The following is a 26,275-nucleotide window of genomic DNA, read 5'->3' as shown; positions in this document are numbered from 1 at the left end:
CACTCCGAAAAAAAGCAGACACTTATTCAATGCAAAACTTATTGATTTCAATGATAACTGTGTAATACTACATTTGTCCTGCGGGGGCACTGCTGTAGTTTCAATAACTTGTTTCTGACGGCTGAGGGTGAGTTTCTGATCTTACATATATGTGAATCTGGATGCCTTATGATAAAATTAAGTACTTTAGATGCTTTTTATTTTGGGTTCAGAACTCTTAAAGGGATTAGGCCTTTTTGTACTGAATCAGATGATAACTGTGATTTTTTTTTTGTGATTTTTCCTGCAGTGGCCATGCAGATACATAAGCAGACGTCTTCTAGTTTACAATGACCCCTTCCATGACAGTCCGATGCCCTCCATGCATTATTTAGAGTAAAGGGCACTGCAATGCACTGCAGTTGGGGGAGCAGTTTTTGGGTGCCGGGGTCTGGTATGTTTCTTTGCACAGGGATAACACAATAGACTGAGTTATATTACCTGGTGGGCCTTGCGCTCCGGGAAGTCCTAAAAATAAAGCATAAACAAGGTAATTGAATCTATCAGTTTATGTAACTACACCGAAGCGTAACCATTGTGCCAGGGAGAGCAACTTTCTAAGAGGATTTGCTTTCACTTGATGAATAATACAAAAGACAAGTAAACTGAAAGGATTATGTGGAACTGGATACCACGTGTTTTGTGAGTCTCGGCAATAAATGAATTATTTAGACTTTAAACTTTCTGTGACTTTTTATGCTACGTGTGCCCATCACATGGTCTATGCCGAAGGCCCTGCAAATCATCCTTATGTGGATATGAGATGTCATAAGGGCATCCTACCCAATACTGATGTAAGGAGCAAGATGCATCCATTTTACTTATAGGTTCCTTCATCCTTCAAGGGATTGTCCACTTTCAGAATAGTCAATGTATTCTATTCTATGTTTAGTATGTGATGACTCTTGCATCTTTGATGTTTGGACTGTACAATATGTGATCATTATATTCTAGCGGAAATGGGTGGAGACTATAACCTGTACAGGAGGAGGGGCTTGAACTTAATAATAATAATTAATAATATTTCCTTTATTTATATAGCGCACACAGATTACGCAGCGCTGCACAAAGCATGTCAAATTAGTCCCTGTCACCAATGGGGCTCACAATCTAATCAACCTACCAGTATGTCTTGGAATGTGGGAGGAAACCCAAGCACACACGGAGAGAACATACAAACTCTTTGTAGATGTTGACCCTGGGACTAGAATCCAGGTCCCCAGCGCTGCAAGGCTGAAGTGCTATCCACTGAGCCACCGTGCTGAACTTGTGGGAACCAGTAATTGGTCAGTGTCATTATGTAACAGTGTTAATTCGTAACGTTACCTGGTATGCCTGGGTCTCCTGAAGGTCCTGGTGGGCCTCTCGGTCCTGATTGTCCAACTGGACCTTGTTCACCTAAAATCACATGCATTATTGATTAATAATAGCATTTGTATTACATTAATCTGGGTAATCCTCCATGATGTATATAAGATAAGTTTTTGTCGTGCGTCATTTACCTCGTTGTCCTTGAAGTCCATCCGGCCCAGGAGGTCCTGAAGAAAAACAGAGTCAAGGCAGATGCATTAAATATGTTTCTGATCCGTTGTCCATTGTAAAGACCAACATCCTCACAATGCAATGCCAATGCCGGTAGGTAGCTTGGCATGAAAACATGATAATTATTGCAAAAGTGTTAAAGGGATATTCCGTGACTATCCATCCTAAGTATGGGTCATCAATATCAGGAGGGCACCCATCAGGAGGACACCTGGCACCCACAATATTCAGCTCCAGTTAGGGCCGCTGTCATGGCTTGTCTGCAGCTCATTTAAGTGAATGGATTTAAACTGCAATACCAACTACAGCCACTATACAATACGTGGCACACAGACTGTGAAAAAACCCTCAACACCTATTATTACACCTATATATTATTTTTATATGACTTCATTAACAATTTAATCGGTATCTGGAGTTGGGTAGTGAAATTACTAACTTCTCCGTATACCACTAACCAGCTTCAGGTCTACTTTCTACATTCTGAACTCTGAGTGTAATTAAGGGGTTTTCTAAGATAAGAATAAACATGGCAGCTTTACTTTTACAAACAGCGCCACATCTGACCGTGGTTTAACCCGGTATTGCAGCTGTGCTTAATAGAAGCAAATGATGCTAAGCAGCAACACCACACAACCTGTGGATGGGTGCAGCCAGGCATACCTGGGCAAGTGCCTAGAGCTGCTGGAGGGGTCCATATGACCCATTCTCAGTCCCAAGCAGCCTATGTGGTGGCTTTATAAAAAATAATCCACGAGGAGGCTGTTTGGGATGATAAACTTTTCTCAATGTATAGTTCCGCCACCTCAGTTCCGTGCAAAGAGCCCCACTGGGTCTGTCGCCCAGTGGCCTACTGCAACCTGCAGCTGTCCCTGGATGAGGTTATTTTTTTAATAATTCTGGACAACAACCCCTAGTGGTTAATTTTAAAACTGCAGTTTTTCACAACATTCTTTTTAATAGGTTTGGTAGATGCAGTATTAATAATGCAGTATTAATATAACATTTCTCACCTGCTGATCCTTTAGCGCCTGGTTCTCCGGTGGGTCCTGGTAATCCTCTTGGTCCTGGATCTCCTGCAAATAAGAAACAAAGGTCAAAGTTAAGCAGAGGGGAAATCTACATCCAGTCTTCGACTGTCTATAAATTGGGAGAACTATAGACATTGCTCATGCACAATACAATAACATAATGAAGCCCCCCCCCCCCGACTGTCTCTGGTACTGACCTGTAAGTCCGCGGGCTCCCTTGTCACCGGTGTCACCTAGAATGTAATCATCATACAGGATTACCATATGTCCGAGGCAGAATAATACAAGAAACAACTATATACTGTAATCTATGCCACTTTATAGCAGCAAGTTATACGCTATCTCTACCTTTATTTCCGGGTGGTCCAACAGATCCTTTGTCACCTGACAGATACGAGAAGAAGGGTCAGTGATAACAGGAATATTGTAAAAGTTTACAACTTATTGCTTGTAACATTGAGGTGATATTTTTCAAATCAATAAAACCAGATTTATTAAAATTACTACCGTAATTTTTTGGACTATAAGCGCACAAAAAAATTCTTTGACTTTCTCAGAAATCAAAGGTGCGCCTTATATATGAACCGTACTTACAGACAACAGCTTCCATGAACTGTGCAGAGGTCTGCCACCTGCTGGTTATTCATCCTTATAATCAGGTGCGCCTTATATATGAACCTAGACGTTTTAGCAGGCATTTATTGACGGTGCGCTTATAATCTGGTGCTTCTTATAGTCCGAAAAATACTGTATATATTTTTACTTTTTACTAGGTTTTTTTTTTTTAGCTTTCTGTGATTAGTAATTATATTTTCTAAAAATAATTAATAATTAACCACAATTTTGTTATTGGACAGCCAAAATAAAATAAATGATGTATATATATTGAGTATATGTATAGTGCAACTTTTCCAAAAAAGACCAACTCTCTGAGTAGACCTCCTCCTTAAAACATGCATTTTTTCAGTGTCCGTTTTATTTCTCCTTTTATGCTATATGGAAGCTGACGACCCCTTTAAAAGACCAATTTTTTGTGCAGAAATGGGCAGGTTTTATCTTTCTTACCTTTAGGTCCTGGTGATCCAGCTTCTCCTCTAAAACCTTGCTGACCAGGGGTACCTTACGAAAAAGAAAACATAATTATTAAAGGGGTTATTGAACTCTCTAATGTGATCGTTCAGTGCTTGGCACCAAGAACAATCATATGTTTAAAGGGATCACAGTGACCATGTTAGTGCTGCTGTCTCTTCTATGTTAATATGTTAGTATTGCCGCTGAAAGGATTCAGAAAGCATTTTATGTAGTGACTCGGTATTTAAAGGTTGTCCAGTGTTTATTTTTTTTATCTAAGTTAATAAATATCTTTATAGTAATTTAACCTCTAATAATCACCATTAGGGGGAGCTCAAGAGTGTAATGAATACGGTTTCCAATGGTGTGCAACAGCTCCCTCTGGTGGTGAACATTGCAACATTTTGGTCTGGATAAACCTTCTTTAGACACTGAGGTCCCAGACCCTACACACATTGGGGGTCATTTACTAAGGGCCCGATTCGCGTTTTCCCGACGTGTTACCCGAATATTTCCGATTTGCGCCGATTGTACCTGAATTGCCCCGGGTTTTTGGCGCACGCGATCGGATTGTGGCGCATCGGCGCCGGCATGCGCGCGACGGAAATCGGGGGGCGTGGCCGAACGAAAACCCGACAGATTCGGAAAAACCGCCGCATTTAAAAAAAAATTTGTGTCACGAAAATTTCACTCACCTTCATCCTGGATAGGCCGGTGTATTTCGAGGCATTCCAGCGGACTTCAGCGCAGCAGCGCCACCTGGTGGACGTCGGAGGAACTGCTTTGATGAATCCCGACCGGACCCGAATCCAGCGCAGAGAACGCGCCGCTGGATCGCGAACGGACCGGGTAAGTAAATCTGCCCCATTGTTTCCTTAAGGTGGGAGCTTAGAGGTTTGGGACTTCAGTGCCTAAATGAGGTCAATCTAGGCCGCAATGCCGCAATATTTTTTGTGGATTGCAATCAATTTTCTTGCAATCAATGTACAATGTTCTTGTATAATATAATACAAGAACATTCTTAGTTCGAGCATATTGAAGTGCCGAGTCAATTGTGTGAATTTAACGGAGAAGTTTCCTACTTGGGCACAGCTAGAACTGTATGGAGGGACCTGTACCCAGACAGAACGCCCTCTAGTGGTGAATTCCCATAGTCAAAAGTATGTCCTTCAGTCTTATATAGGGGATTTAGAGTTCTGTCTCAGAAAAAAAAGTTACATACCTGGAAGTCCCTGAGGACCTTGAAGACCCATTGCACCTGCAAATGACAAAATATTAGCTAAACTTATGGGCAAGACATTGTCATAAAGACTGCAAAAATAATGTTATACATCTGCAGAAGTTCTACTTCTACAATTATGATTATTATATATACATAGAGGAGATTTTTCAGAAGTCCCTTAGAGCAAAACTGTTCTAGATGCTCAAGGCAACGAATCGGAGCTCAGCTTTCATTTCCCCACAGCTGTTTATAATATTAAAGCTGAACTCTGATTGGCTGCCAATCTCCCCCAGGTGTCTATATACTACATATCTCTTACCTTTAAGTCCCATTTGTCCTGGAATACCGGCAGATCCTGGCAGACCTGGCTCACCTGGCGTACCTGTGCAACAAATACATGACGTGTGAATAAAGACATTCATACAAGACATAAAGGCCCACTGTGCAAATACATTGTACATGCTGCAGGGGCGTAACTAGGAGAGGACGGGGCCCATAGCAGACTTCTGAATGGGGCCCCCTTAAAAATGTACATGTTACACTCATATTTTTACACACATTTATAGACCTTTATACATAAACATACAGATATAGATAATATTATACCTCTGTCTCCCTTCTCCCCAACTCCAGGGGGTCCGGGTTCACCACGAGGCCCAGCTGTACCGTCTCTTCCTCTCTGTCCAGGTGGACCCTCGATACCAGTATCACCTATAAAAGCCATGGTTATGGGCATCAGTTTCATCATACCATAGTGTACAGATATAACCACATCTGGTTACTCCGTAAACGCTATTATTATAATTTTTTGGGTTTAGTCTCTGCGCCCCCCTCCTCACCTGGGCTGCCTTTCTGACCCTTTGGTCCCTCTGCTCCTGGATGACCAATAAGACCTGGAGTTCCTATAGGATTAAAAGATGTGAAAATCATATTATTGTCCACAAAAAAAGCAGAAGAAAAAATGGAAAATCGTGTTCCTTAACCTGGGGCCCTAGGGTCCCCTTTTGTGTTTTAATTTTATAAACAGCTGTGGGAAAATGTAAGCTGAACTCTGATTGGTTGAACTTGAACAGTTGTGCTCTCAGACACTTCAGATAAATCTCCCCTCCATGAGTCCATGAGAGCGCTGGAGATACCTGAGCGTTGTGCTTAGCAATTTTTTTAATCTCCCATAGTATTGAATAGAGCAGCATCAAATAGTGTACCCCTGTTCCTGTGGGTACTGGGCTAAGAATCCCTTTAAGGTGCTACAGTGCATGTGTGATGGTATGTCCAAAATGTTACCCAGGTGTAGAAAGATTATTTCTCCAATTTTTGCTCCTTACCTTGGGGACCTGGATATCCTCTGTCACCTGTTTAAGAAGAACAAAAATGAATTTATTACCGATTGTAAAACGTCAATATCTATGGCACTGTCTTCTGAAGGAAACTTCTAATGGGTCAGTCTAAAGTTTATGCAGCACTTCACCCTTATTATTTCATTAAGATACAAAGGATGTTTACTTTTTATTAATATTTAGCCTATTGTGGCTGGAAGTTTTCATCAGGGAATTCCAAAAGTCAGAACCTTTGTATTTTTTTTTTTGAGTGGGGTCTTGTTTTTTGTGGAATGAGTTTAAGGGATTCTTGGCACAAATTTTTTATTAGTTGCTCACTGCCCATATTTGTTTCCTTGACAAAAAACGGTCACATGCATCATTTTGGGACATGTGTGTAACAAAATTTCGGAAAGTGAGGGGTCTGTGCATGCTTGCCCTAGATTTAGCTCCATGCAGGTAGGTGTCCCCCATACAACGGGACATGTTTTCACAAAGCTGTGGCCGACCATGACTGATGCCTCTGGCCCACATGATCATCTACCCCAAATATTAAGGACTTTTCATTGTAATCAACAGGTTATAGCAGATGAAATGAATCAGATTTCTTACCTTTTTCTCCTTGCAATCCCGTGTCACCTGAAAATCAACACAAGAAAACGTTTACAGGTAAGCAGAAGAAGATGTATCACTATAGAAAGCTTTCCTATACTTTGCATTTCAATTTTCCACAATTTCAATAGAAACGCTTGCTGCCTGTGAATAGATGATGTCTCTATATTTTTTATAGGCTGAAGACCTATCGTTTGTATCAGGGATTTAAAAAAAAATAAAAAATAGGTCTTTAGGTTTACTAAGAATTTTACTTAAAGGGAACCTACCACCACGAATCTACCTATAAAGGTAGATCGGATGCGCAAGCGGCAGGTTCGTCGGACGATTTCAGGTAGGAGGAACAAGGAGGCACCTGGGTTGTGGAGTAGCCACGCCGTGAAACCACAGATCCAGCTACTCCACGCCCCAGTAGCCTCTTCACAAAATGTACATATTACAAGAATAAAAGTGATAAAAAAAGAGCTATCCTCATTGATCCTATTGATCCACCTAACGGCAAGCGATAAATCACTAAATATATCAGGAAATGATCATCTTTTGTGTGGAGATTTTACTTTTCTTAAATAAATCAAACTCCTTGAAGACTCTTATACAGAATTTGCAAATGCCATTTTTTTGCACAGTGATTTATGATCATTGGTGACTCTCTGCCTTAGCGCCACCTAGTGGTTATATTGTAAATGGACACACATAAGTTTTGACTACTTTCGCATGTACTTATTAAGTTCTCTATTAATATGGTGGTACCTCCAAATTAGGATACATTACACCTACAAACACTATCTATCCACTAAGAAAACATTTAGCTTGTTTGACTCATTGTATTTTACCTTTAGCTCCTGGTTCGCCTTTTTGACCAACGAATGTTCCTATAGTAGAAGAAAAATCTCAAATCAAGAAGGGTTCAAATCAGAATATCAGTCATATTAGGTTGAGAAAATTCAGAATTTCCCCTCTGTGTTGCCTGGGAGCTTAGATTAGTCTGATTTTTATGGATCACCAATGTCATGTAATAATACATGTAGCGAGGGGGATGGAGGGTAATTACTATAGGATGATCGAGGAAAATAATACTAAATCATATTTATTAAAAATAATATGAATAATTTGGTACGGTACATGGGCTGAATGTGTCTGCTGCTTTTTTTTCCTCTTTTTAACTCAAGATGACAACTCAAGAACTCAACAGGAAAACCCCAGGTAACTTTCTATATAACTTACTGTTATGTAAAGCTGAGCGGAGCCAAATGACAAACTCAATTTTGCTACTTACGTAATTTTAATAGGCATCTCCAAATATTGATCAGGGTTATCAATGTTAACATAAAGCATTACCTCTCTCTGTTGACATCCTTTCCTTTATGAATAGCCATAGGGACTCCCTTTGGTCGTTGCTTGATGCATCAATGGAGGAGGCATAATTAACACCAGCGCTGGAGGCTGCGAGTTCTGGGGGGAGCGCTTCTAAGCGTCCTATCCGGGATCCCTGCATATTGTCCACTCTCTCCTTCAAGTTCTTGACGTCCTGCCCTGTATTACATAATGCACAATATCTGATATATTAAAGGAAATCTACCATCAAAATCCATCATGATAAACCAGGAACTCATAGATCCTGGCACAATGACTGTGGTAATCTTCCTAAATGTGTTACCCAAGGCCTCCTTCCTTCTAAAATCAACTTTTAAAATTTTGCTTATGAGCCTGGAGGGAATTATTAGCAGAAACCACCAGTGGGTTGCTTCACAGACTGTTACACAGCTCCCCCTCCCTCTCTGCAAATTCGGCACTTCCCCCTCCCTCTCCATGCTGTAATCTCTCCAGCAGAGAAAGTTTCAGAACACAGTGGGAGGGGGGAGTGCTCCTGCACAGTGTAACAGCTTGTGAATCTGAAGCACAAGGGTGCTCTTGTAACACCCCTAGTAGCCCTTCTGGCTCATTAACATATTTAAAGTCAATTTTAGAAGAAAGGAGGCCGTGGATAACAAATAAAAGAAGTTTAGCACACAGTAAACTATTTATTAGTTTATCATGATGTCCCTGGTTTGATTTTGATAGTAGATTTCTTTTAATTACATAATCTTTAATTCTTAGAGTCCTTAGAATTTTGTATCATTCCTATATTGTTCCCCCTAGAAATGCATGATTGGGATACATAAAAAAATATTTCCTAAAACAGACACTTCAGGATCAATAAGAGGTCCCGAAACATAGACAGGATGTCTTACACAATGAGATGAGTCCAAAGAGCAATCCCAGAAGGAAGAGTAGACCCAGAATCAGTCCTAGGGTCCACATCCACCATTTACAGCAAGAACCGCATGGTCCGCAGACGGCATCAGCTCCACCATCTCTTCTCTCCACGTAATGATCAGCTCCTGCCTTTAAGCCATCAGCGCGGTGTATTTCTGTGCAAAACATTGAATTATAAATTAGATTACAGAACAATACCTCTTTATGTAGCAAAAAGGATACACTTACATCCAAAATGACCATTATTACACCTCCAAAGTGGTAGCAATCATGCACACAAGCATAAGCAGTTTGTATATCAATGAGTTGTATCTGGCCTTAAAATAGTACCCATTGCGGTGCCTTAATATACCACTGATAACATGAGAAATGTCATACAAAGTCATGCCGTGCTATGAGATTCCTATTTGGAGATTATCCCAGGCAATACAGTAACGTATTGCCTGGGATACAATAACGTTACAATACAGTAACGTGGTCCATGTGTGGCTCCACAGTATAAATAGCTTTGGAGACCCAAAATACAAGGTCATCGGAATTAGCCAATATAAAGCTATACTCTCATTGTATGTGCCCATAGACATCGATAGTTGCTAGATGAACACTGACTCAAATGACAGCTACTCTTTCTCATCAACATACAACTAATAATAATAATAATAATAATAATAATTCTTTAGGCTGGCTCGGTGGCTGAGTAAGTAGCACTACAGCCTTGCAGCGCTGGGGTCCTGGGCTCGAATCCCACCCAGGGCAACATTTGCAAAGAGTTTGTATGTTCTCTCCGTGTTTGTGTGGGTTTTCTCCTGATCCTCTAGTTTCCTCCCACACTCCAAAACATACTGTTAGGTTGTTTAGATTGTGAGCCCCATGGGGACAGGGACCAATTTGACATGCTTTGTGCAGCGCTGTGTTATCTATGTGCGCTATATAAATAATTATTATTCTTTATATATATAGTGCACACATATTACGCAGCGCTGCACAAAGCATGTCAAATTGGTCCCCAACCCTAATCCGGCAGAGCTTGCATGTTTCCTATATGCGAAGATTGGACTACGGCTGCTGCAATACTTAGGTGGTTAAATTGGACTTTTTACTTTAAAACCATCTGTTGGGACATAGTGTTATCAGCCTATTTGCATATATTATTTGGCCAGCCCTGTTAATATCCAGTATGGGCACCTAAAGTCTATACAAGGACAGTAATAAATTATTCCATTTAAACATATATATATTTTACTGTTAATAAATTCATTACCTGCATATGTGGCTTTCTCTCTTGTTGCTTTTAAACCACCTTAAAGATAATATTATAGTTAGTATTAAGGATTATTGTGTGTATTATGTATTATAGAGTTTATTATACACAATATTATAGTTTGTGTTATACCTAATATTACAGATTATATTATGGATAACATTATAGTATGTATTATGCCCTGCTGTATTACTTACCATTGGCTTCTGTTTTGTATGTTGTTTCCACACTAGTTGTTGCTTGTTTTTCTTTCTTTAGGGATTCTTCACCATATGAACCTAAGGGAGGCAACCATAAATATGGACTGACTTTCCCATGTGTTTATGTGCTATATAACATACTGCCTGCAGATAAGACACTATGTACAATCTGCTCAGCTCCTCCTGCTCTATAACATGCTGCCTGCAGATAGGACACTATGTACAATCTGCTCAGCTACTCCTGCTCTATAACATACTGCCTGCAGATAAGACACTATGTACAATCTGCTCAGCTCCTCCTGCTCTATAACATGCTGCCTGCAGATAGGACATTCTGTACAATCTGCTCAGTTCTTCTTGCTCTATAACATGCTGCCTGCAGATAGGACACTATGTACAATCTGCTCAGCTCCTCCTGCTCTATAACATGCTGCCTGCAGATAGGACACTATGTACAATCTGCTCCGCTCCTCCTGCTCTATAACATGCTGCCTGCAGATAGGACACTATGTACAATCTGCTCAGCTCCTCCTGCTCTATAACATGCTGCCTGCAGATAGGACACTATGTACAATCTGCTCAGCTCCTCCTGCTCTATAACATACTGCCTGCAGATAAGACACTATGTACAATCTGCTCAGCTCCTCCTGCTCTATAACATGCTGCCTGCAGATAGGACATTCTGTACAATCTGCTCAGTTCTTCTTGCTCTATAACATGCTGCCTGCAGATAGGACACTATGTACAATCTGCTCAGCTCCTCCTGCTCTATAACATGCTGCCTGCAGATAGGACACTATGTACAATCTGCTCCGCTCCTTCTGCTCTATAACATGCTGCCTGCAGATAGGACACTATGTACAATCTGCTCAGCTCCTCCTGCTCTATAACATGCTGCCTGCAGATAGGACACTATGTACAATTTGCTCAGCTCCTCCTGCTCTATAACGAGCTGCCTGCTGATAGGACACTATAAACAATCTGCTCAACTCTTCTTGCTCTATAACGAGCTGCCTGCAGATAGGACACTATGTACAATCTGCTCAGCTCCTCCTGCTCTATAACGAGCTGCCTGCAGATAGGACACTATGTACAATCTGCTCAGCTTCTCCTGCTCTATATCATGCTGCCTGCAGATAGGACACTATGTACAATCTGCTCAGCTCCTCCTGCTCATCGGCAGAGTTATTGAACTTGATACAAACTCATGTCGAACAACCCAAGACAATGATGGGTTCTCGAGTCCTTCGAAAAAGACTTCAAAGGGTCTAACATCCCACATTTTAGGACAGAATGGACAGGACACCGCTGCATACCTGAGCTGCCACCAGAAGAAGCTGTGAAGACCTTGCCACTGTCCTTAGACATGATCAGCACATCTCCTTCCTTCTTTGTTGGGGCTTTTTCTTTCTCCAGCAGAAGGAACTTGTAATCTTTACTGAGGATATCCTCCCCTTGGGTTTTAGTGGTCGTAACTGCAAAAAACAGAAAAACACATTAGTATGGAAGAATTTAGAATATCTTTCTATATAGGAACCATATAGGTGCTCACCAGTTGAAGAGGAGATACCACCAGTTACTCCACCAGCACTCTGGGTGTTGTGGGTGACATTTTTCTGTACTCCATATCCTGGGAGACATACAAAGATGATAAGTATACATATGAGGGCTTGTACTGGAATAAGGCCACTCATTGTAGGTTGCACACTGACCTGCAGACTGCATAGCTGCTGCGGAGCTATTGACCATAGGTGCTGCAGCCACTCCTGCTGCCGTCATTTGGGAGGATAATGGGGCCAAATTGTTTTGCATACCAAATACTGCAAAAATACAAAAACAATGTTAGATTCCATTTGCAATTAGTAAAATATACCAAAGAAGGTAATTTTATAAACACATCACCATCATATTTATATGTGTCACTTTATGGTGTCAAAAAATTAACAGTAAGTTTTTACTTTTATGTCGTTGAATTTCTCTTTAAAGCAAACCTGTCACCTGGAATGTCATTGCTAGCTGGGGATTTTGAAAAATTCCTTTGTCAATACTTTATATAAGTCTAATTCACATTACCTGGGTCCCTGCCAGCACCATGTGGTGAGTCCTCTGGGAGGGGCAGCTGCAGCCTGTGTGCGCCTGTGTCTCATGTATCATGAATCATGTATTCTTCCTCTCCTCCACATCATCTCCCTCCCTCCCCTGGCTGCTCAATGCACATGACAGAAAGTGGGGAGGAGTGAGGAAGCTGCATGAGTGTGGAAGAGACTGACACAGGCACACATAGGCTGCAGCTGCCCCCTCCCCCCAGGTAATGTGGACTTAACTTATATAAACTAACTATACTAAACTATAAACCTTAACATAATTTTGGGGAGGGCCCAACACCCAGGAAACAGACAGGTACAGTACAATCTCAGTGTAGTGGCTGAACCGGGTCACTGCAGCTAAGCTTCCATTCTAATGAATTGGGTACAGATACAGATACAGTCTCTTGGTGAGTGCCATCTCTGTGTTATACTATTGAATGATATTCTACGGATATGGTATCTGTACTTGTAGCCCGCAAACAGCTCTAAGGAGGATGTCTGTTTTGGACAATGAATTTTGTAACAAAGACAAAGTCTATCACACAGGGACTTGCTGCATGGAACACCATTGATAACTTGTGGACAAACCGATCAGCAAGTGCTCATTTCCCCTGCAGCACCCCCACAGGGGAAATTTAGTATGTACATGTAATTTAGTATGATGTACATTGAAATCACCAAGTCCTCCAGAAATAAATTTGCTTTCTATACCTTTTTTCAACTTATTAATGGAGGTCTTGCAATGAAACATAAGTAGCTGAGGAAAGTAGTGGATTATAATATAGGCAGTTTGGGTGGTAGCACTGGGCCCAAGCCTTATAGGGGGCCAATGGCCACCCCAAAAAATCCACTAAATTTTATATAGAAAAGGATGTTTCCCATGAAATACTCATCCGTCTGTTCCTGCTCTCAATAGACATGTAAACAAGAGCAATTTCAGGACCTTTGAAAGTCCTCAAAAGGTCCTGAAACTGCAGATAACAGGCAGAAAGGACTCATCCTCCATTCCCCAAAGAAGCTGATTCTAGTACCAGATGTAGGAAGTGATTCCAGGCTTGTAGGGGCCATAATATTCATACAGCCCATGGCCCGTGGCAGGCTTAATGCACCGTTGTTTGAGGACTATATATGTAGAGAAGTTGAGGAATATGTAAAGTGTCTTGTATTTACCTGCAGAGGAGGAGCCCAGTCCTGAATGGAGGGTAGGAGAGCTGGGGGCCAAATTGTTTGGGACTCCAAATACTATATAAGAAGAAGAACAAAAATGAGTGAGCTAAAAAATAAAGTAAATCAATGGCGTTAGGTGTATAGGAAATTATCCACAAGGCACTCACCTGATCCTGAGGAATGGGCATTCATCATAGATGACCCACCATAACCCATATTGGCCATGTTGTTGTGATAGCCCGCCATTGAGGATCCCGAAGGAAGTGTGGAGGTCCACATGAAGGATGGGAGAGCGGATTCCATTATGGTGGTGTCATAAGATCCCGAAACTGTAATAAAGAGCCAATATGTCAATGTGATATAATAGCAGCTTTATAGCATAAAACAATTTTTTTTTGGAAGACACTTACCTGACTGGGAGCTCTCGGTTACTACTTTTGTCTCCACCGCAGCTTTTTTGGGAATGGGGAGGGTATTAGTTGGGGACCTGCTGGGGCTCACGCTGGTGGAGCGGCCTTTAAGCAGTTTCTTCACATCATCAAGTTCTGTCCCTAAAAAAGGGATAACAAATCCATTTAGAGATTATTTGTGTCACATGTAAAGGACAAGGGACGAGACAAGATATTACATTACTAAGATATTTATGGGGCTTATAGTTATAGTCAGACTTATGATAAATCCTGATAAATCCTCCCCAATGTGTCTATATTTATCTATAGTCATTTTATATATTTACATTTTTTTATTTTTTCAAAATATATTTATATAAAGTTAGTATTTTTTATATTTACGATATGTATAACAATTGAATATATTTATGTATTATGAGTACAGATCAGGTCAGGGGTTTGGGTGTGTCTCGCACGACCCGGACATATTGTCAGGTTGGTGGCTGTGCAGCCAATCCAGCACATTGACACCCATACCTTATAGCCATGGGGGGGGGGGGACCTCTAGCCAATCACAGCCATTTCTAGTAGATAGGGGCATCAATTTGCTGAATTGGCTGCACGCCCGCTAATTCACCTTCATAGCTAGTAGATAGAGCTGTCAATTAGCAATATGTCCGGGTCACATAAGATGCACCCAAACCCGGACCAGAACTTAAAAATGAATCCCGTTCATCTCTTAATACGAGATCAACTGATCTATAATTTGACAAAAATGACTAATAATATCTGTAGTAAACCAAGTAAAAGATTATAATCAGAGTTGATGATGCCCCCCCCCCCCCCGCAGCCCCAGGAAAATATACCCCATGACCTATCCCTGATATCCATGTTTTATGAGCCTTATCTTCATAAAATGATAAAATAACAATCTACTGACACACTGATGTATAGAGAATGACTTACATCGTGCAGAGGGCGATGCACTTTGGAGGCGAGTGCGGATTTCAGTCTCTGTAAAGTAATACATAAAAGAATAAAGATAAATTTCTTCATCGGATAAGGGTGTAATTAAAACAAAAATCTCCCAAGAACAGTCAAAAAGATACAGAAAAATTCCTTAAATCTGCCATGAAAAGGGGCCTAAATCAAGATTGTTCTAGAATTGTAGTATTAACAATTGTTATGCAGATTTTTAATGCAAACAAAAGCCCAATCATCAGACATTTAACGTGGTCAGATGCCACAGTAAAGGAATTTATTTGTACTGGAACTTAGGGCCTAAATGTAGGATCGGAAGACCCCTTTAAAGTAAATCTACCATATATTTCATACCCTATAAAGCAGCGTCACCAACTGAATCCACTTTGCAACTTGCAGGTTCTGGTCCTAGAGTAAATTTTTATCTTCTTCTTTATCTTCATTATGCTAATGAGCCTCAAGTGCTCCAGGGGGTACCTGTGCAGCAGGAGCCAGGAGGTGCTATGGCTACGCCCCCAGAGCACTTGCAGCTCAATAGAATATTTTTTTATCTTTTTTAGGAAAAAAAGACCATAAAAAACTCTTCCAAGGCCAGATCATGCGTCAGGGTGCAGAGTGGATTCAATCCGTGACGCTGATTTATAAGGTTTCAATAAACGGTAAATTTAATTTAAGATGGCGCCTGCTTGACGGTAGCACTAAGGCTGAATATATTCCTGTACAGTCAGTAGAAATTTCAACATCTAACATGATCTCACCTCTGCTCTGAGTACGACCTCTAGTAGATGAGGATGCTGCAAAAAACAACATAAAAACATAAAAAAACATAAAATTATTGAATTAATTAAATAACTCAAATATCTACTCAACACAAATCTGCTTCATGGCCAAGCATGTACGTACCCATTTCTTTTCTAGTGTATTCTGGGGATGAGTTTCCACTAGAACTTCCTAGAATTTAAGATACAGATATATCATATATACATAGACCACAGGACACTGCCTAATAGGATACACAAAGGATCATGTTGTGCCACTAGGGGGCAGTACTTACCTTCATAACCCCCCTGCCGGGAGCTGGAATTGAAGACCTTCCTATCAAAGGTGGAGTTTGGTGATACTGATAGGGTAGAAGTAGGGGACTGTGCGAATCGTGACCCAGAGGTGCTTAGATTAACTCTTGAGCTGCCACCTGTGGCTAAAGATCAAAATATACAAAAGAAATTCCTTCAGCAAATTGTCAATAATATTCATGAGGTTGTCTGAATTTCATATGTTGGTTGTTCCAAAATTTAGTTTTATCCAGTAATGAGCTAGCAGAATGGACAGAAGCTCAGATAACATAGATGTCTATGCAGAGGGGAGGGGGAGCAGTAAATCACAGCAGCTAGGTCTATGCAGAGGGGAGGAGGAGCAGTGAGTCGCAGCAGCTAGGTCTGTGGAGAGGGGAGGAGAAGCAGTGAGTCACAGCAGCTAGGCCTATGGAGAGGGAAGGAGGAGCAGTGAGTCACAGCAGCTAGGTTTAAACCTTAAACTACTAAAAGCTGCTGAAAAATTCAGAAACCAATATTTTCTCATATATACTAATGCTTACTTTGTGTGACGTAACTAGTGCTGCTTTGTACCAGGCTCTTCTTTTCACCACCACCACCGCCGCCGCCGCCTCCGCTGCTGCTGCTGACACCGCCTCCTCCGACCTGGTAAGAGATTTTTGACCCACTAGCGTTTCCTCCTTCTGTTTTAAAGAAACGTAATGATCAGAAGCAATAAAACACAAAATAAAATTTTTTTTTTTCTAATGATCTAAGATAATTTGATATTTTTGGTTTTAATTTCCTTTTAAGGAGCTGAAAATAAGCAAAGAAGTGATTCTAAGCAGTAGGTCTATTATTGAAGAAGTCTACTTGGTGGAGCTTGGTTTTTTATGGCTTTGACCCATCATGTTCATTGTTGTTCAGTAGTTGAATTGACTGACCAATTGGCTTAATTTGTAATTCGTTAATAATTATTAATGGATTAATTAGCTTAATTAGTCAATTAGCATGTAGGCAATCTGCTAACTTTTATCTAACCAGAGCTGTAGCTATGGGGATTCCATCCAGAGCAAATCTTGTATCACACTTTTTTAAGTTTTTGCACTGAAAAGAACATGCAACCTGCTTGCACATGTATTTAAGAAGTGTCTGTGTCAGTTTTGTGTGGCGGCTGTTTTGTGTCCGACATGACAGTAAAAATGTGCACTAAAAGGGGCATTCTAGTGCAACACAATTCTTCAGCAGGAACAAAGTCCACCAAAAAAAAAAAATGGTGCATACTTCCCGAGCAGTGCAGGGGACAGCAGAAAATCAACACATTTCATGAATATGGCGACAGGCATATGGGCCCATGGTGTATTGTGTCCATTTGCTCCACTGGAGACTTATGTAGTGCATGTAGGGAGGGGGTTGTGATTTTTTTTTATTCCTAAAAAAGTTTTACACATATTTTACAATTTTTTACTTACTTGGTGGTAGAGACACGAGTCTTGATGAAGATGTTACTGTTTCCGTATAGGCTGGAAAACAAAAGCACCATCATACACTGCTCTATTGCATGCAATACAGATGTAACTTCTAGATTGAAAATATATAGATATATATACAAATTATATATATACATAATTTAAAATGTAAGTAAGAAATAAAACATACTTCTTCCTGTGACTTCCCCGCCGTCCCAGTAACCTTTTCTATTTAGACTATCCATTCCATAGTCACCTGTAAGTAAAGAGAAACAAATGTCAGTAAATTCTTAGATTATGTACTTTGTAATGTCAAGTTATATAATCCTCCACCACCAGGGGGCGGCCATCAATTCAAATTTCAAACAAAAATGGCTGACATTTCTCATCTCAATGTACAGTTATAGGTTTCAGTGTTATTTACATTACATTCAGGGATCATTGAGTAGTGATGGGATTTACGGCTCTTCTTAGTGAGCTGGCTCATTAGGCTCCGCTCACTAAGAAGAGCCGGCTCTTCTGGCTCCTGAATGGTTCCCTATTAAATATATAAAAGCGAGCCTCAGGCCTGTCAGTCACCCCACTCCAAACCACTTTTAACCCTATTTTATCGGGTTAAAGGTGGCGTGGTGAGATTAGGGGTGGGGTTTAGTGAGCTATCGGGTCACTGAAGGGAGGAGACTCCCGCAATTCACACGAAAGAGCCATCTTTTTGTGCCATTTCTTTTCTGTGGAAAAGTGGAGTATCTACATTAGCTTTATAAAGTGCTGCTTACATTATCAAAACCTCATTAAAACTTGGATTGCACAGTAATCGGTACATGATCAATCCCTCAGATTCATTCACATTGATTTCATACATTAACAATATAAAAATGCTAAATATTGTTACCGATTATTTATTTCTTGGAGAAACAGAAGTATAGAAATGTGATAAAGCCTAAATAAAGTGCCATACTGTGCTGACATAATACAGATATACAGGACCCCTGTAATAGTGCCATGCAGTGCCACCCAAAAAAGCGCCCAGAAACAATATATTAACGGAGAGTCTGAATTAGAAGTCAAATAAATTGGGATCTATAAGCCAATCATGATGGAGAAGAGGGAGACTCAGAGTCAATGGGGGAGATGTATCAATCTGTCTAAGCCGGGAAACTGGAGTAATTTGCTGTGGGCCACATTTATTGAAGGTTTTAGACCCTTTTCGAGAATTTTCGGACTTGTCCGAAAGCGGGCTTGTCCTAGGGGGCGTGGCTGTACAGAAAATAGTGCATGCGCCAGAAAATTCAAGATTGGGGTGAATAATAAGATGTACAAAGTAGGACATAGGGATTAATCTGGCGCAGCAGAGAACTGTCTAGTTCTACTCTGAACTGGTCTAAAACCAACACATTCATTCATCTCCCCCAATTTGTCTATTTTGATCTATAATGTAGGTGTGGTCATTTTGTATGAGCTTCAAATTGTTGATGTATTATAAGGGTCATGCTCCTTCCAGATTGTCTGTACTACAGAATTTAGGGAGGCAAGTATCAATGACTTTCAGGCCTAGAATAAGGCGCAAGCCTTTGTGCCTTTTTCTCCTCTGGTGCCCAAAAAAGTTTAGTGCAAATGGAAGTTTTTTACTGCTCTTGCCCCTTTCCAAAAATGAGTGTGTGTTGCGGGCAGGGAAAAGGTAGGGCTATCAACCTTGGCCGGAATTATGAACAAGCATGAAAGTTTGATACAATACACTCCAGCCTCCTCCTGAGGTTAGGTGTTGCGAGGCATGTGCCTAATGTATGACAACTGCCCCTCGCCATGAATCAGGTGCATGCTGTACCAGGATAAGGGGGTATCAAGATTGGTGTGAAAAACCCCCAATGTGCAGCCAATTTCTAAATTCCAAGTTCTAAATAAACCCCACTTCCAAGAACTGTATTTGCATGGAATCGAGGGACCAGGCAATACCCTCCTGATAAAGGTATGCAAATTAGTTCTCCTGCCAACTATTGGTGGTAGTTTTAAGTATAAATTTACATATTGACCCAAATATATTACCCAGTATAGAGCCTATTAGCCTATTATAAACACTGTGCCTTATGTACCAAGCGCTGAAATATTAAAGGGAAGCTGTCAGCAGAAATTGACCTAATAAACCACTAGTGACCAGAATAAGCAGCGGAACACCTTCCAGATTTTGTTTCGTACATGGAACAGTGTGGTGCCATCATCCAGAAAATTAACTTTGAAGTGAGATGTAAATCGGTTGTATAAAGTCATGGAGGAGGAGATTTAAACACTGGAGTCAAGCTCTCTCCTCAGAAAGCCTCCTTTACTGTAGGTGGTCCTGCATAGAGAGACATCACTAACCAGATCTCCTGAAGTCCGATGCATGATATCAATCACAGGAGGAGGTGTTTAGAGTTCCCCACCTTGACTTCAGTGTTAAACTCTCCGCCTCCTTGTCTTTATACACCCAATTTATATCTCAATTCAAAGATGATTTTCTTGATGATGCCACCACACTGAACCATAAAAAGAAGCCAAACCTTGAAGATGTTAAGCTGTTTGACAATGTACTGGTAATGGTTTCTTAGGCCAATGGCTGATGACAGGTTCCCTTTAAAGGTGGCAATATTGAATCTGTAAAGTGCTACGGAATTTGATGCACAAAATAAACAAAGATTAAATATTATTTTCAATTGCTACCAATGTAAACTTTTTGTTTGAGTTTGGTTTTTTTAACCATTTAGGGTTTTAATGGGTTTTCTGGTATCAAAATGTGTATTTTCTGTTGCAGAATTAATTAACTAAAGACATGTTGAAACAGTCGAGGTTTTCGGTAAATGCGGTAAAGCAGCCTGTTCTATTCTTCCCAGGTTTATCAGGCTTATATGCAACATTTTTGAGGAATGAAAACATGATTCTAATACATGAAGCGTCGCTGACCTCAGCCACATTGCGTGATTATTATAATCTGCACTATATACTGTTCCTGCAGGCGGTATACATGCAAACACATGAGTGTATTATTACCATGCACACCCCTCGTTATTCTGTACAGACTATAGTTAAATTCACATAAAGAATAGCTTAGAGCAAAGAAGAATGAAAGTTGATATTATACGAGAGGAGGGATGTGGTTTTCGTTGGAGACAAAGCTAAGGGCTGTGAGTGACACAGATTATAACAAACAGTATGTCTTCCGGGATTAGCGATGGATACTGCTAGGTAATGGTAATAAAGATGAAGAATGGACATGATCCCTTTAAGTCCTGTTTTCCTTTTATGTTTTATAAGGCCAAATTACTACAGAAAGTGAAAAGGATATGGGGTGTCAATCAGAGAACTCGCTACAAAACACATGGACGGATGAAGCAGAAATTAGTTTATCTGCAGAAATCTGATTAATATAACTTATTGATGTAGGATGAGTTTCTAAGACTTAAGTAATGTGAAATCTGTGGGTTTATGTTGCCCACTGCTTCATTTCTATGTAAGTTTTAGGAGTTACAATGGGGCACATTTACTAAGGGTCCGTTGGACGCATTTTCGTCAGGTTTCCCGAATTTTTCCTATTTGCCCTGAATTGCCCCGGGTTTTTGGCGCATGCGATCGGATGGTTGTGCATCAGCACCGGCTTTCATGAGTGGCCGCGTAGCCGTCGGACAACCCGACTCATTCGGACAAACCGTGGAATTTTAAAGTGAAATTGCGTCTCAAGATCAGCACTTAGATGAACCAGGAAGAAGAAGGTGAACTCTGGCGGACCTCGGCGGGGGAAGCGACACATGCAGGAAATTGGATGCACGATCTTAGTGAATCGCAGCAGCTCCGAATCCTCCTCTGACATTCTGGATTCTGGATTGCGCGGCGTCAAAGGGACAGGTAAGTAAATGTGCCCCAATGTGTTAATCATGGAAAAACTCAACTCAGAAAAAAGTGAACTTGGCAATTCCCAGTCTCAGAATTGAACTGAGGTCTTATTAATCAGATTTTGCCGAAAATATATTTTAAAAGTGAACCACTTTCTTACGGACCCAATAATAATTCCTTATGTGTTATTCTATGGGACATTTATATTTTACATGTCTATTTGTACACTGGGGTCAGATAATCTTTCCCACCATTGTACAGACCTACAATAAGTTTACATGTAGCAAAATATAAAACAGGAAGCCAAATGTATCTTTTTTTCTGTATGAACCATAAAATACTGGATACTGATCCTGCCCATCCACAGCTACTTAACTTTCTGGGTCCATGCTCTATGTCTTCAGCCTACCACTAGGTAAGGTAGGTCACTTCCAATGTCAAAGATTGTTTGACTTTGCGATTTCTTGTGTGTCAAGATGGAGGCAGAAAGAAGAGGAGCCCGGTCAGTGTCTGAGCATGAATGATAGTGGATTGATTCATTTTGTAAACCCACTTTATCACACTTGTAATTTACAGACTTATAAATTAAGTCTTTTTGTCCTCAAAAGGCTTGAAAAAATCTGTAACATAATTTATAGAAACCTGCAAATATTTGGTGCGTCCTTTGGGTTGTCGTTTATCATTTTGGAAAGTTAGGTTAAAATAGTCACACTCAGCTTTTTATGCCCAATTTTGTGCCAGTTCATTTTTTATATTTTTTCTTAAAAGTCAAAGCTCAGTATTTACAGTTCCTACATAAACACTAGAGGGAGCTAAGGAGCTTACTGCATACTGTGTTATTATGTATTTAGCTCCCAGCAAGCAGACACAATTCTCTTATTTGAAGGGTTAGTTTGGTTACTACGAATTATCCCCTATCCTTATCCTTATCCGGACCATCACTGGTCACAAGAACAGTGGTCTTATATATTCAGTATGAGTGCAACAGCAGGTTGCAGCTTGTACAGATGTTGTATTAATCTCTCTAGGACTGATTAATAGCTGTTAAATACATCTCATAAAAACAAATTAAGAGTTTATGCACTTCGCCATCGAACTTGGACCCGTCTGATTAGTGGACTTCCCATTAGACCATTACCTATAACCTTATAGTGCCAGAATACCCCTTTAACACTCCGAATCAGAATTTCTATTTCATTAGTAAATATATTGACCCCCATAAAAGTAATGGGACCAAAGCCAGACATACAAATTAAGTGGAGTCAAACCATGGGCCCACCATGATAATGTGATTAATGATAATAGGACTCAACACACCCTGGTGATAATTGATCGGTGCCATGTATCTACACAACGTTCCAGTGTTCTAGGAGGCATAAACTAATTCCACCTACGTTCCTACTCGCCCATCCCTCTAGCCATATTTAAGCATCAGGAATGCATCTTGTTTATATTTGGGTTTCTTACAATTTTTTTTTATTTTTATTGGAACCGGTTCACTAGTATAATGTCTAAGCAAGAACTCACTAGTATACAGGAATGTAGTGGGATTTGATGACCTACTTACAGGTGCATTGAAGGATACAGGACTTTTGTCATGAACTTGTACACTGTACTGCAGAAATTAGAAAACCAAGTGAGGCATCATAGTCGAAATGTAGTACCCCTTAATGGCCTGAAAGGGTGGTGGCACTGTTGTAACTGACTTCTAAAGTAGGATTCTGTATATGATTCTTATAATGTTATGTAATACAAAATCCATAACAATATTGACGGAAATAGACTACATATCAAATCTAATAGAAGTAATGTAAGTAAGTATAACCCTGACTGTATCAGGGAGGTCAAGATATGAGCAACCTGTGATCCGATTATAAACTCTAATATCCTAATTTATGTCTTTTTACGTTTTTTTCTTTTTTTTGAAACTTAGAGATATTCTATAATACGCACATAAATTTCTGCCTGGTCATTAATAATGTGGCTTTAGGTGTATATTTATATTTATTATATATATTTGTTATTATAATGATATATTATTATACATGACTATTCTATTAGACATATTGGATGACTGTAGTTTTCTACCACCTTTAGAACTACAACTCTATATTGTATGAAATTACTGGCCTGAAATTACCCATCCGAATGTTTTCTACCTGTATTTTTAACATTTCTCAAAACTTCTAATACACATGCATGCTTGGTTCAGCCAAGTGTGCACATGTTTTCAGTAGAGAAGGTTGCATAAAATGCTGCAGTAAAACCAAAAGGGATTTCCAGGATTAGGATATTGAGATATCGCAGTAACCTTGTTTAACCACTATGCAGTGGATGGAGCTGTCTACTTTTAGCTCTTTACTCTGTATAGTTGTAGTTATAACTGCAGAATGGTTTTGCCAGGTGTTGGACCCCTACCAATATGATAGTGAGGACCTATAGCTCCCAACACCATCTTTCAGGAAAGAATTAGCCTAACCCATACACATAAGAAAATGACCTGATCCTGCCAAAATTGCAGGATTCAGTAAACTATGCTTGCAGTTGTATCGGCACATATAGAAATCTGAGCCCTCATTGCTCCATAGGTGGATCTACAAGCCTGGGAGAGGATGTGCATCTACTATAGCCAGGCAACTCTTAACTTCAGAAACAGAAGCATCACTGTTTCCCAATGCAGAATGTGGTTTTCGCTAAGTGACATAAGAGCTTAAACCTTTTGAGTTGTTTTATACCTTATTTCCTGTTTATTAGCAATCTGAGCAATCATTCAGTACAGAGGTAACAGGGTAACATGTGTTTTTCTATCCTGGTCAATCCTATAATCAATTAGGGGAATGGTAGTGGGCACGCTGGACCACTGCACCATTAAAACAAACCACTAGTGACATTGCCAGTAGCCTGATCACATTAATCTAGTATTTACTTCATAACTAGTTGATACCTGTAATTACATTTTTAATTATAATATTCTAGGGTCACCACTAGAGGGAGCACATCAGCTTACTGCATACTCAATTCCTATTGAGCCCAATGTATAAACATTAAAATCCTAACCTCCCTCTAGTGATTTGAGCCATTAAGTTAATTCATTTTAGGTTTCTGCAGGGACTGTGAAGATCTAATCAATAAAATCGATTTAAAAAAATATGTTCAGGAGAGGACACACTTGATCCATATTGTTGTCATAACTGAGTAACAAAACAGCAAAAAAACAAATAATAAATCCAATGAGTGACTAAGGAACAATAAGAGTTCGACAAGGTATAACATGTGATAGAAGTTCATTAAAAGTAATAAGAATTCATTTGCAGTGAAAATGTGTCCTTCACTTCATCACAACTTTATTGGACGTGTCCAGACATCATGGGATTAATAGCTTTTAAAATTACATAAATCTGTGATATTCTGCCCCAAGATGAGTATCCCATAATGCGTCCATGTGTGACCACCTAGTGGTGATGCTGCACATTACAGCCAGTCTTTACTAGCATGTCATGAATTTGCAAAGATTTTGGTTCTCATCCAATTTTAAGGTAAATTGAGGGTGGGCACATCTCTATGTAGGTGCAGTCATGTTACATAAAACAAAGTTGTAGCTATTTTTTTTTTAGAGATAGATTGAAATTCTACCCCATCTATGTATCTTCATACAGCAGAATGGTTTGTTTGCGCGTCTTTCGCCCCCTCCCACCTCCGCGCCTCAATACCTGGGGCAAATTCCCCATTAGCGCTCCCAAGTTCCACGTCCGCATTACTCCTAACCAATGATCTATACGCTCTCAGTAGTGATGCACCAGCACCTGCAATGCTGCCGGACAATGACCGATCACACATACATCGTCACAAGAGCTTACATTCTATCTACACAATCCATAAACTCAGCATAAAGTATCATGCAGCAAGATCCACGGGGAGAAAATCACTCCGTCAGAACAAGGCACAACAGTTTCTTGACAGTAATATCAAGTTCTAAAGTCCAGAATCGTTGACTCCCTCCCATTGATAACACAGCCTTAGTAAATAGTCAGGAATATGGACAAGAGTATGTTCATAGACTGTAAAAAAAAGTACAAGAGCACTTGGCTATAACACACTGTAAATAAGAGTAGTAGAACAATAGTAATAGAACAAGTGTCCAAAGCCTCCAGAACAATGGTGAGATATCCGATGCTTCCAGTCCAATGTAAAATGTAAAATCCTATAAAACCTGTATACACATATGTAGCACCCAGTATACATACCTGGTGGTTATGATGATAGAAGAACCTCTGGAAACAGGGGAGGCCGAATTACTGTCTGCCTCCCTGAAAAGTGTTCCTTTTTATAACTGTCCGCCCTCCTACACTTGTTTATCCGTCCTCTGAGGTGTGTTGAGGCTGACTGATGCTACAAGAATGTTCACTTTTTCTCTTATTCAATCTGTGTATCCCAGTTTCCCAGGTCCCTTGATTTCCAGGCAAGTCCTGACAAAGGTGTGGCATGGTTTACGATTTTTTTTCTTCTTTTTTTTTGGTCCCACCCTTCGACTCAGCCCAACTATCTGCAAGAGGAGAGAAAGAAAAAAAAAAATCTCTGCCTCCAGGATGTAAACTTTGAGCGAAGCTACACCTGCCTGCGATACAAGAACAGTAAGTGGCTTAGGAAGAAAAGAAATGTTATACAGCACAAGGAAAAATACGAGACTACGACTCAGGAGACACATGTAAAAGCTGGAAGCCAAATACACACAACACTGTA

General features: G+C 40.2%; 1 protein-coding gene across 1 annotated transcript in view; it reads right to left on the bottom strand.

Annotated features, from left to right (window-relative positions):
- The window catches only part of COL17A1 (collagen type XVII alpha 1 chain), a 36,677-nt gene extending 10,739 nt beyond the window's left edge, over nucleotides 1-25,938 (bottom strand). The window contains exons 1-32 of the mRNA XM_072131185.1: nucleotides 25,780-25,938; nucleotides 17,865-17,930; nucleotides 17,678-17,728; nucleotides 16,769-16,909; nucleotides 16,229-16,372; nucleotides 16,078-16,125; nucleotides 15,933-15,968; nucleotides 15,160-15,207; nucleotides 14,215-14,355; nucleotides 13,972-14,133; nucleotides 13,808-13,879; nucleotides 12,263-12,370; nucleotides 12,103-12,180; nucleotides 11,867-12,025; nucleotides 10,548-10,628; nucleotides 10,351-10,389; nucleotides 9,065-9,244; nucleotides 8,172-8,366; nucleotides 7,667-7,705; nucleotides 6,834-6,860; nucleotides 6,231-6,257; nucleotides 5,745-5,807; nucleotides 5,512-5,616; nucleotides 5,225-5,287; nucleotides 4,906-4,941; nucleotides 3,678-3,731; nucleotides 2,961-2,996; nucleotides 2,810-2,845; nucleotides 2,595-2,657; nucleotides 1,542-1,577; nucleotides 1,366-1,437; nucleotides 481-507 (exon numbers count right to left, since the gene is read on the bottom strand). Coding sequence (XP_071987286.1) covers nucleotides 481-507; nucleotides 1,366-1,437; nucleotides 1,542-1,577; nucleotides 2,595-2,657; nucleotides 2,810-2,845; nucleotides 2,961-2,996; nucleotides 3,678-3,731; nucleotides 4,906-4,941; nucleotides 5,225-5,287; nucleotides 5,512-5,616; nucleotides 5,745-5,807; nucleotides 6,231-6,257; nucleotides 6,834-6,860; nucleotides 7,667-7,705; nucleotides 8,172-8,366; nucleotides 9,065-9,244; nucleotides 10,351-10,389; nucleotides 10,548-10,628; nucleotides 11,867-12,025; nucleotides 12,103-12,180; nucleotides 12,263-12,370; nucleotides 13,808-13,879; nucleotides 13,972-14,133; nucleotides 14,215-14,355; nucleotides 15,160-15,207; nucleotides 15,933-15,968; nucleotides 16,078-16,125; nucleotides 16,229-16,372; nucleotides 16,769-16,909; nucleotides 17,678-17,728; nucleotides 17,865-17,919 — 2,422 coding nt within the window. The 5' untranslated portion in view covers nucleotides 17,920-17,930; nucleotides 25,780-25,938. The remainder of the gene's footprint in view (nucleotides 1-480; nucleotides 508-1,365; nucleotides 1,438-1,541; nucleotides 1,578-2,594; nucleotides 2,658-2,809; nucleotides 2,846-2,960; nucleotides 2,997-3,677; nucleotides 3,732-4,905; nucleotides 4,942-5,224; nucleotides 5,288-5,511; nucleotides 5,617-5,744; nucleotides 5,808-6,230; nucleotides 6,258-6,833; nucleotides 6,861-7,666; nucleotides 7,706-8,171; nucleotides 8,367-9,064; nucleotides 9,245-10,350; nucleotides 10,390-10,547; nucleotides 10,629-11,866; nucleotides 12,026-12,102; nucleotides 12,181-12,262; nucleotides 12,371-13,807; nucleotides 13,880-13,971; nucleotides 14,134-14,214; nucleotides 14,356-15,159; nucleotides 15,208-15,932; nucleotides 15,969-16,077; nucleotides 16,126-16,228; nucleotides 16,373-16,768; nucleotides 16,910-17,677; nucleotides 17,729-17,864; nucleotides 17,931-25,779) is intronic.
- Between the last annotated feature and the right edge of the window lie 337 nt (nucleotides 25,939-26,275).

Source organism: Engystomops pustulosus, chromosome 11 (assembly GCF_040894005.1).
Source record: "Engystomops pustulosus chromosome 11, aEngPut4.maternal, whole genome shotgun sequence".
In the NCBI taxonomy this organism is placed as follows: Eukaryota; Metazoa; Chordata; class Amphibia; order Anura; family Leptodactylidae; genus Engystomops; species Engystomops pustulosus.
Note: the sequence above shows the minus strand (reverse complement) of the source record. Positions and strands in the feature narration are given on the sequence as shown.